This window comes from Corythoichthys intestinalis, chromosome 9, assembly GCF_030265065.1.
Source record: "Corythoichthys intestinalis isolate RoL2023-P3 chromosome 9, ASM3026506v1, whole genome shotgun sequence".
Lineage (NCBI taxonomy): Eukaryota > Metazoa > Chordata > Actinopteri > Syngnathiformes > Syngnathidae > Corythoichthys > Corythoichthys intestinalis.
In genome coordinates, this window is record NC_080403.1 from 39,849,483 (window position 1) to 39,863,104 (window position 13,622).

The 13,622-nt window shown below is 39.8% G+C and overlaps 1 protein-coding gene across 3 annotated transcripts in view; it reads left to right on the plus strand.

Moving 5' to 3' along the window:
- Positions 1-13,622, plus strand: part of LOC130921440 (paxillin-like) — a 97,731-nt gene that overhangs the window by 71,246 nt on the left and 12,863 nt on the right. Inside the window, exons 2-8 of one of the 3 annotated variants that reach the window (XR_009064353.1) lie at positions 54-235; positions 329-384; positions 539-675; positions 747-936; positions 1,010-1,145; positions 3,170-7,023; positions 7,251-11,115. Coding sequence is in view for 2 of the 3 variants with exons in the window: in XM_057845327.1 (XP_057701310.1) it covers positions 54-235; positions 329-384; positions 539-675; positions 747-936; positions 1,010-1,145; positions 3,170-4,522 (2,054 nt within the window). In the remaining variant the exon portion in view is untranslated. The other 2 variants (XM_057845327.1, XM_057845328.1) reach the window with 2 other exon arrangements.

Sequence of the window (13,622 nt, forward strand, 5' to 3'; positions counted from 1 at the left end):
ACCAAATCAACATATGTAATGTAATGTAAAGTCTTTTTTCTGTATTTCCTTAGATGCATTGTTGGCGGACCTTGAGTCCACAACATCTCACATTTCAAAACGACCACTCTTCCTATCTGATGAGACGGCCTACTCTCTTCCTGTTGGGGGTCATAACCAGCAAGATATCTCCTTTTCACCCCAAGGCCTATCCATTCCGACTGAGAAAACCCTCAATGGAGGACAGGAAACAGATGTAAATACTGTTGGACATATAATAATCAAGATGAACTTTCATTTAATGGACCTCGGACAATGAACTAATAAACATGTGACTTCCTCTCCTTAGTCAAGAGATCGTAGCAGTCCACTTCAAGCACCTGGAGAAGAGGACCATGTATACAGGTAGAACATCCTATTGAGGACCAAACATAACCACAAGAAACATGTGATGTGTAAACTAGAACTAATAATAATGATATTCTGACCATTAGACCCAAAATGTATTTTTCTTTCTCTGTTCATTAATACATGTCGAATGTTTCTGCTTTTTATGCAGTTTTCCGAATAAGCATAAGAGTAGTGAGTCTTCACCTGCATTTAACCAGTCCTTTGGCAGTAACCTGTCAGAGCTGGACCGCCTGCTGCTGGAACTCAACTCTGTGCAGCAAAGCACACCCGCCTTCCCTACTGAAGGTTCGGCTATTACATGGTGTCATGTTGTAAAATGAGTTATTTCCATACTAATGCCTTTGTTTTATGAATAGAGGAGGCAGCTCCACCCCTCCCTGCCAGCATTGTGGTCCACAGTACTCAGGAGAATGGAGTGTCCATTCCACCCCAGGTCTCGCCACCTGCGTTGGAAAAGCGCAGTGTCACGGTCCGAGGAATAGAAGATGTACGACCAAGTGTAGAGAGCCTCTTGGATGAGCTGGAGAGCTCTGTACCCTCACTTATGTATGTGAGATTCATCTGTTATAAAATGAAGTATTGTTTTGACAAGTTAAAATTTGAACCCTTCGTCTTTTAGTCCTGCTCCCTTGGTGGTGTCGGATGGGCAAGAGGAAACACAAGCACAGCAACAAGCACGAATGTCTGCCTCCTCTGCTACACGAGAGCTCGATGAACTGATGGCCTCCTTGTCGGATTTTAAAGTGCAAAGCAATGTAAGAATTTCAGATTTTTAAAAAATATTATCGTTATATACAATGTTTTTTTTTTAAGAACTTTCTGTTTGTCTACAGATTGAAAATACAATTCACTGCACCCATATTAATGGACACTCATTTGAAAAGTCTGAAAATGCATAGATACAGTACAGTATATCTGAGTCTAATTGCTTTGAGTAAAAATAGAAAATTCTGTTCCTCTTTCCTAAGAGACCCAAGAAATCCTAAGAGACTTCCTTATTTCAACGCCATAGACTTCACTATCAGTTGACGGGTCACAAACCTAAAATTAAATTATTTTCAAATCCGAAGCCGCTAGCGACCTATAACCTAGACAGAGACCTCCCTTAGGCATGTATGAGTCTCCATGAGCAGCGATATAAAAAAATTCAAAATCGTTCCCGAATAAAATCCCGATTCTTTTTTTATACAAGTATAACAAAACTTAAAATTGGTATAAAATTCTAAAATTTTATGCTGAATGCAGAAAAATCACCAAATGCAGAGATAATCACCTATGTATTCAGAATCAATAGCAATATTTAACATATCATATAAGTTTTTGCTCAACAAAAGCAAAATTTGCTTTTTTCTATATGTAATCTCAATTTATTTAGGTTGATTTCTATTGCTATTGTGTAGAGATACAAAATCCAACATGGCGGCCGTCACAAAACAAATAGATTTTTAAGTTGAATATTCTTGTAAATAAATGCTTAAATCACAAAATTTCCATAGATGTGAACAAAAAACAGTGTATATTATTGGTTAAAAGCAAAAATCGGGCATTTATCATTCATTGTACGTAAATATTTCAAGCCAAAGTTACGGTATTGTTTAATCTAACATGGCGGCTGTCACAAAACAAAGAGCTTTTCAAGTACAAGACTATTGTAAATAAATGCTTAAATCACAGAATTTCTATAGACATGAACATAAAACAGTCTAGATTCTTGGTTAAAAAGCAAAAAACGGGCAGTTATCGTTCATTTTAGGTAAATATTTCAAGCCAAAGTTACGGTATTGTTTAATCCAACATGGCGGCCATCACGAAACAAAGAGCTTTTCAAGTACAAGACTCTAGTAAATAAATGCTTAAATCACAGACATTCTATTGATATGAACAAAAAACAGTCTAGATTCTTGGTTAAAAGCAAAAAACAGGCAGTTATCAGTCTTTTACGTAAATATTTCGAGTCAAATTTACGGTATTGTTTAATCCAACATGGCGGCCGTCACGAAACAAAGAGCTTTTTAAGTAGATTATTGCAAATAAATGCTTAAATCGCGGAATTTCTATAGATATGAACGTAAAACAGTCTAGATTCTTGGTTAAAAGCAAAAAACGGGCAGTAATCGTTCATTTCACATAAATATTCCAAGCCAAAATTACGTTATTGTTTAATCCAAAATGGCAGCCGTCACGGAACAAAGAGGTTTTTAAGTTGAAACTTCTTGCAAATAATTGCTTAAATCGCAGAATTTCTGTAGATATGAACGTAAAACATTCTAGACTTTTGGTTAAAAGAACAAAAAAAAAAGGACAGTTTTAATTCATTTTACGTAAATATTTCAAGCTAAAGTTAGGCAATTTTTTTCCATTAATTTCATTGTATTCACATTTTAAAGTGCATGCACGGTGCGACAAATATAATAATTACCTTGAAACCTTGACCAAATCACTCTTGAGACCTTCCTGCCTGCTTGTATGCAGTAATACCTTTGTCCTATTTCCACCTAAATCTGGCGTTAGAACGCAGCGGGTATTTGAGTTTATCACAGTGAATAGTCAAAGCCACCTCAACACTCTATGGGTCGGCGCCCTACAGGAAGGCATGGCGCAAAGTCTGTGGAAGTTGTTTTATCAACTGATGGTGGAGTCTATGTTAACCCTGTTTTACTTCTGTTTATAAGACTTCACCTTCCATTCCTTGCATCTCAATGCATTTTTCTTCATATGTTTCTCTTTTCTCTATCACTGTCTATGTCTTTGTTTATATGTATGTGTGTGTTACTGGTAGTCTGGCTCTCAACTGTCATTGAAACAGGAAGTCGTAGACCCCCCCTATGCTGCTGGTTCACCTATTGTCACCCATGATACTCCATCAATTACCCATATTGACTCATCTGTGGATCTTGATCCATTATCTAGTTACACTACACCCTCCTGTACCCCTCATCCCCTGGAACTCCACATAGATGAAGACGGTTGTTCGACCCCTACTTCTCCTACTAATTCCACTGTTATGTTGACAACATCCAAAAAAGAAGGTTGTAGCATTGTCACTTCAGAGATCTCTCATTTTGAGAGCTTCAGTGTTTCTAGTGTTCAAAAGGAACCCGTTCAAACTGACGTTATTAGCACAATCAGTCAATCAGTCACTGAAGTCTCTAATAATAAAGCCTCAAGTTCACAGGAAGACGATTCAAATAATTCTAGTTCTGACACTGCTACTCATAATCTCTGTTTAGTAGAAGAGTCCAACTCAAGTCCACCTAGTTTGTCCAAACAGCCTAGTCTAACTCAGAGCCCGAGCCCCATTTCTAAAGATGGCAACCCAGCACTTGAACCTGGCTTAGATATACTTGAAAAGAATGAATGTCCTGTAACACCAACAACTGCAGAACCATTGTCTGCTAGCCCATTAACCGTTCCAAAACTATCAGGTCAAGTTTCAAGTAGTGTTCCTAAGAGTCCGGTGTTAATCCCAAGACTCGCAAGTCCAGTTCCAAAGCTAGAAAGTGATGTGACTGTCCACAGTGTCACTAGTTCAGAAACTGCCTCAAAAAGTTGTAGTCCAGAGCCAGTCTCTATGATTGCACAACCAGTACGTGCAAAAATTTCAAGTCCAGCTCCAGTTCGAAAAAGTGAAAATCCAGCCCCAAAGAGTCCTACTGTAGTCATGAAAAAAACCTACATGGTCGCAGCAACTAGTACTAGTCCTAGAGAGTCACCAGTTACTCCTGCCGCTATACAATCAACTAGCCCGTCTTCGCCTCCTATCAAAAATCAGCAAAGTGAAATAATGGACTTAACATGGCCATGTCGGGAGCCTGTACTGGAGAATGCCTTAGATAAACTTTTAGCACCTGAATTAACTCAATTAGATGAGAGCCATCCACCTACTTCTTATATGACTGGGGATGAGAACAGACCATGGGATGAAGAGGATGGCATGTACCCAGACGTGAGCCGAGAGGGTACCCTGACACCCATGACTGAAGCCAGTTGGATTGATGAGTGTTTCACCCCCTCCACCTGCCCAGGGACACCAGATGCAACGCTGGATCTGCCTACACTGCAGCCATCTGCCATCGAGCGTATATCTGCTTCTGGCCAAGTAGGAGACACATCAAATCAACTCCCAAAATAAGATAGTATGAAGTCAGTGTAAAAGCAGAAAATATCTCAAACAGCTTATTTTGGGAGAGAAGTTCCTCCAATTTTACTCAAGCTGTGGAAAAGTCTGTTTGAACATAGTCAGTGTGATGTGATGCATGGAGTGTCTTTGCATAAGAATTGCTAAAGCTTCTTAAGGGATTGGTTTCTTTGTGGAAGTTTCTTGAGGCTGATGTCGAAAGAATTGCTAATAGGATGACTGCATGCCCCTACTTGCCTGAGTCAAGAATTATGGTCGTCATTGGGCCGCGCCTGGGATGTTTGTGCAATCAGCAATGATGCAATCATCAAGAGTTACACTTTTGCCGGACTACTTTTCTGTGCAAACACTATCTATTCGGTATACAGTGGGGCAAATAAGTATTTAATCAACCACTAATTGTGCAAGTTCTCTCACTTGAAAAAATTAGAGGCCTGTAATTGTCGACATGGGTAAACCTCAACCATGAGAGACAGAATGTGGAAAAAAAAAACTGAAAATCACATTGATTTATTTTTAAAGAATTTATTTCCAAATTAGAGTGGAAAATAAGTATTTGGTCAATACCAAAAGTTCATCTCAATACTTTGTTATGTACCCTTTGTTGGCAATAACAGAGGTCAAATGTTTTCTGTAACTCTTCACAAGCTTTTCACACACTGTTGCTGGTATTTTGGCTCAATTCTCCATGCAGTTCTCCTGTAGAGCAGAGATGTTTTGTGGCTGTCGTTGGGCAACACAGACTTTCAACTCCCTCCACAGATTTTCTATGTTGTTGAGATCTGGAGACTGGCTAGGCCACTCCAGGACCTTGAAATGCTTCTTACAAAGCCACTCCTTTGTTGCCCTGGGTTTGTGTTTGGGATCATTGTCATGCTGAAAGACCCAGCCACGTCTCATCTTCAATGCCCTTGCTGATGGAAGGAGATTTTCACTCAAAATCTCTCGATACATGGCCCCATTCATTCTTTCCTTTACACAGATCAGTCGTCCTGGTCCCTTTGCAGAAAAACAGCCCCAAAGCATGATGTTTCCACCCCCATGCTTCACAGTGGGTATGGTGCTCTTCGGACAGTATTCTTTCTCCTCCAAACACGAGAACCTGTGTTTCTACCAAAAAGTTCTATTTTGGTTTCATCTGACCATAACACATTCTTCCAGTCCTCTTCTGGATCATCCAAATGCTCTCTAGCGAACCACGGACGGTCCTGGACGTGTACTTTCTTCAGCAGGGGGACACGTCTGGCAGTGGAGTATTTGAGTCCCTGGCGGCACATTGTGCTACTTTGTTATTGTGGTCCCAGCTCTTTGTAGGTCATTCACTTGGTCCCCCTGTGTGGTTCTGGGATTTTTAATCACCGTTTTTGTCATCATTTTGACGCCACGGGGTGAGATCTTGCATGGAGCCCCAGATCGAGGGAGATTATCAGTGGTCTTGTATGTATTCCATTTTCTAATATTTGCTCCCACAATTGATTTCTGTACACCAAGCGCTTTACCTATTTCAGATTCAGTCTTCCCGGCCTGGTGCAGGTCTACAATTTTGTCTCTGGTGTCCTTCGACAACTCTTTGGTCTTGGCCATAGTGGAGTTTGGAGTGTGACTGACTGAGGTTGTGGACAGGTGTCTTTTATATCGATAATGAGTTAAAACAGGTGCCATTAATACAGGTAACGAGTGGAGCCTCGTTAGAAGAAGTTAGACCTCTTTGACAGCCAGAAATGTTGCTTGTTTGTAGGTGACCAAATACTTATTTTCCACTATCATTTGGAAATAAATTCTTTAAAAATCAAACAATGTGATTTTCTATTTTTTTTTACATTCTGTCTCTCATGGTTGAGGTTAACCCATGTTGACAATTACAGGCCTCTCAAATCTTTTTAAGTAGGAGAACTTGCACAATTGTTGGTTGACTAAATATTTATTTTCCCCACTTTAGGTAAAATACTGTACATATTTTTCTATTTTGATCCTTAACCTGGCTTTGGCTCGTGCTGGCTGATTTGCAAGCGCTTTGTGATGGATGAGTCTCTGGCATGCCATGCCTCACTTACGTACAGCAAATGGCTTTGAGTTGCATTGACAGAAGAGAGTGATTTTATTTTCTGCTGCAAGAAATTCAATTGGATATGGGTTTGTGTGGTGCAAATGCAGAGCATTTTGGCAGTGTTATTCTTCCTGTGTTTAACGCAAAATGGAATTTGGCACAACCTGCACTATCATCTCCTCTCCAGCTCAAGTCTGTTATACGTCGGACAAAAGATACCTCCAATGTGCATCCAATGTACAAGGATGGAGCTGTGCGCCGTAAAATGGGACCAGTTATAGTGAATAAGAGTAATTCACAAGATCGGCTCATTGAGGAGCTGCAGGGTAAACTGGGAATTGGCCGCGTGGAACGCCGTCGCAAACAACAGCCAGATGACTGGCTGACGGAAGGAGTCATTGTCATGTCAAACCCACAACGAATCCGTGAAGAAAGGGCTGTGGATAAGGTAGACATCAGAGATTTTTAGCAGTATAACATCCAGTTCAAATGTTAAATTCAGATTTAGTTTTATGAATTATCTAAGAAGTAGATGTAAAATGTTTTGCATCGTTTAACGCAGTAGCCAGGTTTTACTTTGTCAATTCTATTTTCTACCATTTCTTCGTCTTCTCTCCCAATGTGCTTTACTTCATTTGCTCTTCTTTGCCTTTTACTTTCTAACTCCTCCTCTAGATAATCATCCCTCCTGAGTCTCCTGTCCCCCAAAGAAAAGTCCTCTCCCCTTTGAAGTCCCCTCCAGCCCCCAAAAAGCTACCCCCAGTGAAACAGACACCACCGCCACTACCACTACCGCCACCCCCTCCAACACCTCCCCCACCTCGGGAACCTACCCCACCACCTCCAAAGGAGCCTACTCCTCCCCCAAGGGAGCCCACGCCGCCCCCTGTACAGCCTCCTCCATCACCAAGCCCCCCACCCAAACCTATCACACCACCTCCGCCTCCCAAGGTCTTTGTATCAGTGTCCTGTCAGACTGAGTATGACGCCCTCTTCCCACCTATGCAGGCATGGATCACATCTCTTCACCTTACTCGTTATTTTTCACTTTAAAATCTCTCCATTTGGTGACCTTTGGTGACAACCACTAGAGCCATGTCTAATTAGTTTGACGATTGCAACTTGAACCTGCAGTTCATACCTACTGTATTTATGGCAGTCACAGGGCTGTATAGGCCTTAGGTCTGCTTTTGGCAGCAAACTGAAAACAGATCACCTCTTTCAGCATCGGCTGAAACCCAGTCAGTCCAGGTTATGAGTGGTGCTGACATCCAGGCTAGAGATAGTGAGACCCTTTTTCTAATTCTGATGTCTGACAGTGCCCAGAAATTTGAGTTCTGAGTGGAGTTTAAGAGATTAAGGCAGGTTGTACGTCATGCCCCCTGGCCATATGCAGGAATGGTTAGCTTGCATTGCAGCTGAAACCTTATCTGCCATATGACAGCACATTTACCACTACACTTATAGCCTTTTCCCACTGGACACCCATTAACTGGTGCCATAGCTCAGAGAATAGTATAGCAGTGTATCATCATTCATGACCCTTTGAAAGGTGTATTTTAAAAGTTTTTAGCTGTAATAGCTTGTTTCAAACAATGCCACACACTAAACAAAACGTCATGTTTTTGATTGTGAAATTGCAAATCCAAAAGGTAGGTATTGTAAATGCAAAGTTTTCAAGAGGATTGCTAATGATAGACTGAGGTTGTGTAACTTTGGTTTGGTTCAAACCAACTCTGGTGTGATTGCTCCATGGTTTAATTGGTCCCGTTCCAACAATATCATCCCAGCCCCAGTTAGTTAACTAGAGCCTAAACAAGAACAATCCATGGAATAAAGACACAGAAATCACTTTTACTTTTACTTTGAGAAGTAATAATTGATGTGCACACTCACCAGGAAACTCTTAAAGCTTTTTAATATTTTAGATATCTCGGCCACTAAGAATAATACCTATTAAATACTGGAGCACATGTAACTCTGCTTTGTTGAAAGTTCAAGTTTCATGACACAATGCATTTGAAATGCTCTCCTATCAGGTTGTGACTAGAAATATCATCTTTACCGGGCAACTTGGTCTGATGCTAAAAACGCAGGGTGAACACATACAGCATTAAGCTGTGTTCATACTTGCAGTACTCTGTGCTGGACCAACAACTAGACACATCATGAGTATACAGTGGTACCTCTACATATGAAGTTGATTCGTTCCAGGACCTTGTTTGTAAATCAAAATGGTCGTATGTTGAGCAGGATTTTCCCATAACAATACATTATAATTCCATTAATTGGTTCCACAGCCCAAAAACCTACACCAAATCCTTAATGCCGTATTGGCCAGAATATACATAAAACGGCCCTGATTATAAGACGACGCCCTCTTTTTCAAGACTCAAGTTTGAAAAAAGACTTTATGAATACAAAATTAATTTTTATACAGAAAATAATAGCAGTACATCTGAAACAAATGATTATAACAGTATATTTGAGAGAAAAAGCATGTTATTTTGCCTCATTCAAATCTTAATATCTGAACATTTAAATATTTAAACTAGTGCTGCAACAATTAATCGATTAACTCGAGTACTCGGATTAGAAAAAAATATTCAAATTAAATTTTGTTGCTTCGAGTATTCGTTTAAAGTGGCATTGTAATGGTTTATTTTAAAAGTGTTTGCATTTTGTTTTATTGATTAGGGGGGATACACTGCCCAAAGGTCTGCCTCATTTCACATAAATGAATCCAGCAGCTCCCTGCTAAGACCAACGTAAGCTAAGTTTTTGTTTGAGCGAATGTTTTTTAATGCATTCGTAATTTAGTTTATAGGTGTATTGCCTGAACAATTAAAGGAAAAAAAAAAGTTTGCATTTTATAGCATTTAAGCTAGCGGACTTGCGTTATGCAAGTTAGCCAATTGTTCTTTAGTTGTACTTAGATCCTTATTTATTAATTTTTTTATACCGTTTGAGGCTCAGCTCAGGTATTTTAAATTTTTTCTGTTCCTTATCGAATTATTCGAACTAACTAGTTCATCGATTAATCGACCACTAAAATAATCGATAGCTGCAGCCCTCATATAAACTAAAGGGCAATCACATTCGTAAATGAATGGATTCTGGTTTTTGAAAAGTAAATAAACCAATCTATTGTGATAAAACAACAACATTGCAATAACTGCATTAACCATCAAAGTGAGGTCTAACTGTAACTGTAGTCTTGAAACAAATCTGAATAAGGAAAAACATTGCAATAAAATAATGCAAACTGGTTAAACTGGAGAGTAGCTGAGATCTATCATGACAGAACATTACTCCTCAAGTTCAGCATTCGCTTAATTGATATCTGGCGCCATCTAGCGTCGTGAATGGGTATAATGTCTAGACCCCGAATATAAGATGACTCCCACTTTTTCAGTCTTATTTCAATGCAAAAAACACAGTCTTATATTCGGGCCAATACGGTAAATACTGCTGGTGCCATTACAAATGGCAATTACACATAGCAACATAAATTCTAAATCAAAATCAGAATAATAAAATAATAATTCCTGGAATATATGTAACGAATTGGGTTCTAATGTGGTGGATGTGTTTTGCGTGCTGTTCCTGAGTACACCGCGTGGCTGATGTGACAGAGTGAGAAAGGTGCAATAGGAAATTTTACTTTTTCTTTCAATGTTTTGTTGTTGGCGTCAACTGTGGCTGACAGCAGGCGTGTTGTGTTGCACAAGTTCTAAAATAAATGATTAAAAACCTGACTAAGCTGGCGATTTCTTTGGCGATGTTACTACAATGATAGTGCAATACCACTTCACAGATGCACACACCAAGCTCATATTTCATCTTCTCCATCTTCATTTACATGGTAAGCGTCACCTTTTTCCTTTTTTATCACCTGCACTAACCTTCTTGGAACCCGTGTTGAGTTCTCTCACAAGAAAATCTGTGTGTCTGTCTTGCGGGAAAACAAAGAAACTGCGGCGCTGTCACAAATCGTCGTATTTGGAGCATGTCGTCGGATGTAGAAACAAACGGCGAGTCAAATTTTACATCGGATGTCGAAGCGATCGTATGTCGAGGTACCACTGTATAATTGAGCCTTAGAGATGTTGTTCTTGTGGACACCAATTTTGAAGTTGTGCTCCTCCATCATTTGTGAACCAATTGTCTTGAAACTAGGTAGCTATGTAGCACGGGCCAGTATCTATCGATCATCACATTGATTTTTATTTTATTTTTTGTTTCAGGCCTGTTTAATTAATTACAAAATTCAAGTTAGGAGTTAAACAATAGAGGTCAGCCTTCTGTAGGTTAGGAATTTGTCAATAGAGAGCTTCCGCGCACAGCACATGGTCTTATTGGTGCCTGTGTTGCCTGTAGGTGACAAATTAGCCAGTAGAGGGCAACTGTCAGCCTGTAGTAGGAGATGTGCTTGGTACTGAACTTCAGTATTTGACCGTGGCCGAGAATTTTAAAAAAAAAAAAAAAAAAGGTGAGTCTATTTGTTGCCTTTTTCCTCTCATACTAAACCTCTACATCTCTGTCAGATCCAGTCACAGGGAAAGACATCTCCGACTGGACCACCAAAGCAAGCCAATAAACTGGACAACATGCTGGGGAGCCTGCAATCTGACCTGAACAGACTCGGAGTCCAGACAGTGGCTAAAGGCGTCTGTGGAGCCTGCAAGAAACCCATAGTTGGACAGGTGATTCTATAAAATCTAATACCGTGTAGAACTTGTACATAGTCGATACGAACCATTTTGATGTAATAGCATGTACAGTATGTTCGCATACGTTATGTTGTGTAAGCACTCTTATTGATAACAAAACAACAATAACCAAGTTGAACATGAATTTTCCCTGTTAACCTTTATTAAGTAATAATCATAAAACCCTTGAGGATGGGAACAAGGAATTTTAAATTGTGACACTTCACTATTCACTAAGAAGTCTTTAAAAAATATACATACTGTACTAGGGGTGTGACAAAATATCGAAATGGTGATGTATCGTGATTAGAGATGTCCCGGCCATGCCTTTTATAATATATATATATTTTTTAATTAAATCGTTTTCTAATTGTATTTAACGTTACAGACATAATATGTTACACTCATCCAGAGTCTTTAGTTTAGGCTTAAGGTAGGGTTATCAAATTTATCCCGATAACGGCAGTAATTAATTTTTTTAAAAATGTATCACGTTAAAATATTTAACGCAATTAATGCATGCACTGCACGACCCACTCACGCATTGTCGCGCTCAATCTGTAATGGCGCCGTTTTACCTATATAGAGAGATAAAAGGCAGCGTAAAATGAGTAGAGTGAATTTTGGCAGTCTCTGGAGCCTTTTTTTAATTGGCTAAAGCCTTACAATCCCTCTCCCTTCGATTAGAAATATCATGGGAAGCAATATGGGGAAGCAAGGTAGCAATTGATCTTTTTCTTAACACCTTATGTTATTTCCCAACGCAGAGAAGATATATCAATTGGTAGCACTACGCACAGTCGTGGTTCCACTTCCCATCATGCATTTGGGCATGGCTACAGTATCATTTACTGAAAGCTCAACAAATACACTAGATGGCAATATTTAGTTACAATATACAAAGTCACAAGTCTTTCTATCCGTGGATCCCTCTCACAGAAAGAATGTTAATAATGTAAAAGCCATCTTGAGGATTTATTGTCATAATAAACAAATACAGTACTTATGTACTGTATGTTGAATGTATATATTCGTCCGAGTTTTATTCATTTTTTTCTCAATGCATTGCCAAAATGTATATATGATCGGGAAAAATTATCGGGAATAATTGGAATTGAATCGGGAGCAAAAAAAAGCAATCGGATCAGGAAATATCGGGATCGGCAGATACTCAAACTAAAACGATCGGATCGGGAGCAAAAAAACATGATCGGAACAACCCTAATCGTGATACTCTGTATCTCATAAGGTTATCGATATGCTCCTGCCAAGAATCGAGAAATCGTTTTAAAAAGGTATCAATGTTTAAAAAAAAAAGGAACCAACCAAAATCCTCCATAATAATAGTGTCTTCGTTAACTCTATGGCTACCATTGATTAGCCTGGCTCTGCCAGACTATTCTCCCTGTATTTTTCAAACACTGAGAGAAATAGTCTGGGAACCATCCCATTAACGGCCTTTTCGAGCAGATATGAAATCAACCGACAAATCAGATTCGTTTATTTGCGTGACGTGTTCTTCACGAGCAACGTCACTCTTGCGCGTCGAAAGTCGTCTCTTCAGCAACACAGATGGTGAACGGCAGAGCCGAGAATATGTTCCAATCCACGGTAAAATCAGTTTTAAATGACCAAAAACACATCGAAACGAGTCATTGACAACAGTCTGTCTCGCGCTAGCCATGTCGAATAAACTCCGCTCTCTTCGTATGTTTACTTCCGCGCCAAAGTCCCTCGTCCTGCCGTCGCCATTTTTCTAACGTCACGTCTGCCCGTCGCTGATTGGTCCACTCCGCTGTCTGTTTGCTGTGGCTTGCTCCGCCCTGGAAATTGTTTCCGTGGGAATGGTGGCCAGACTCAATAGCTGGAACAGCGTTGAGTCTGGTGTACCAGGCTAACCATTGATGGCGATCGATGCCCAATCCATTTAGACTGGGAGGGTCGAATAAACGTTCATTCATTCGAAACCAGAACATTCACAGTCACTGTTTGCGATTTTCAGGCCATTTACAGGTCACTTTCCATTCATTATAGGGCATTTACAGGTCACTGTTGAGTTTGAGTCACTGCCTATTCATTTGGGAGATTCCTGGGTCATTTCCTGTTCTGTAACCCAAAATTGTTCAAAATTCCCAAAATGAACAGGAATTGACTGAAAATCAACACGGTTATAATCTGAAATGCCCCAAAATGACCTCGTTGCCTGGCATTGGCTGCCACTGATGCCCATAGACGTTCAATCTGTTTGAAGTGGGAGGGATGGCAGCAAATGAACGAATGTTCATTCGCTGCCACCCTCCCAGTTCAAACAGATTGAATGTCTACTAGTGATAAA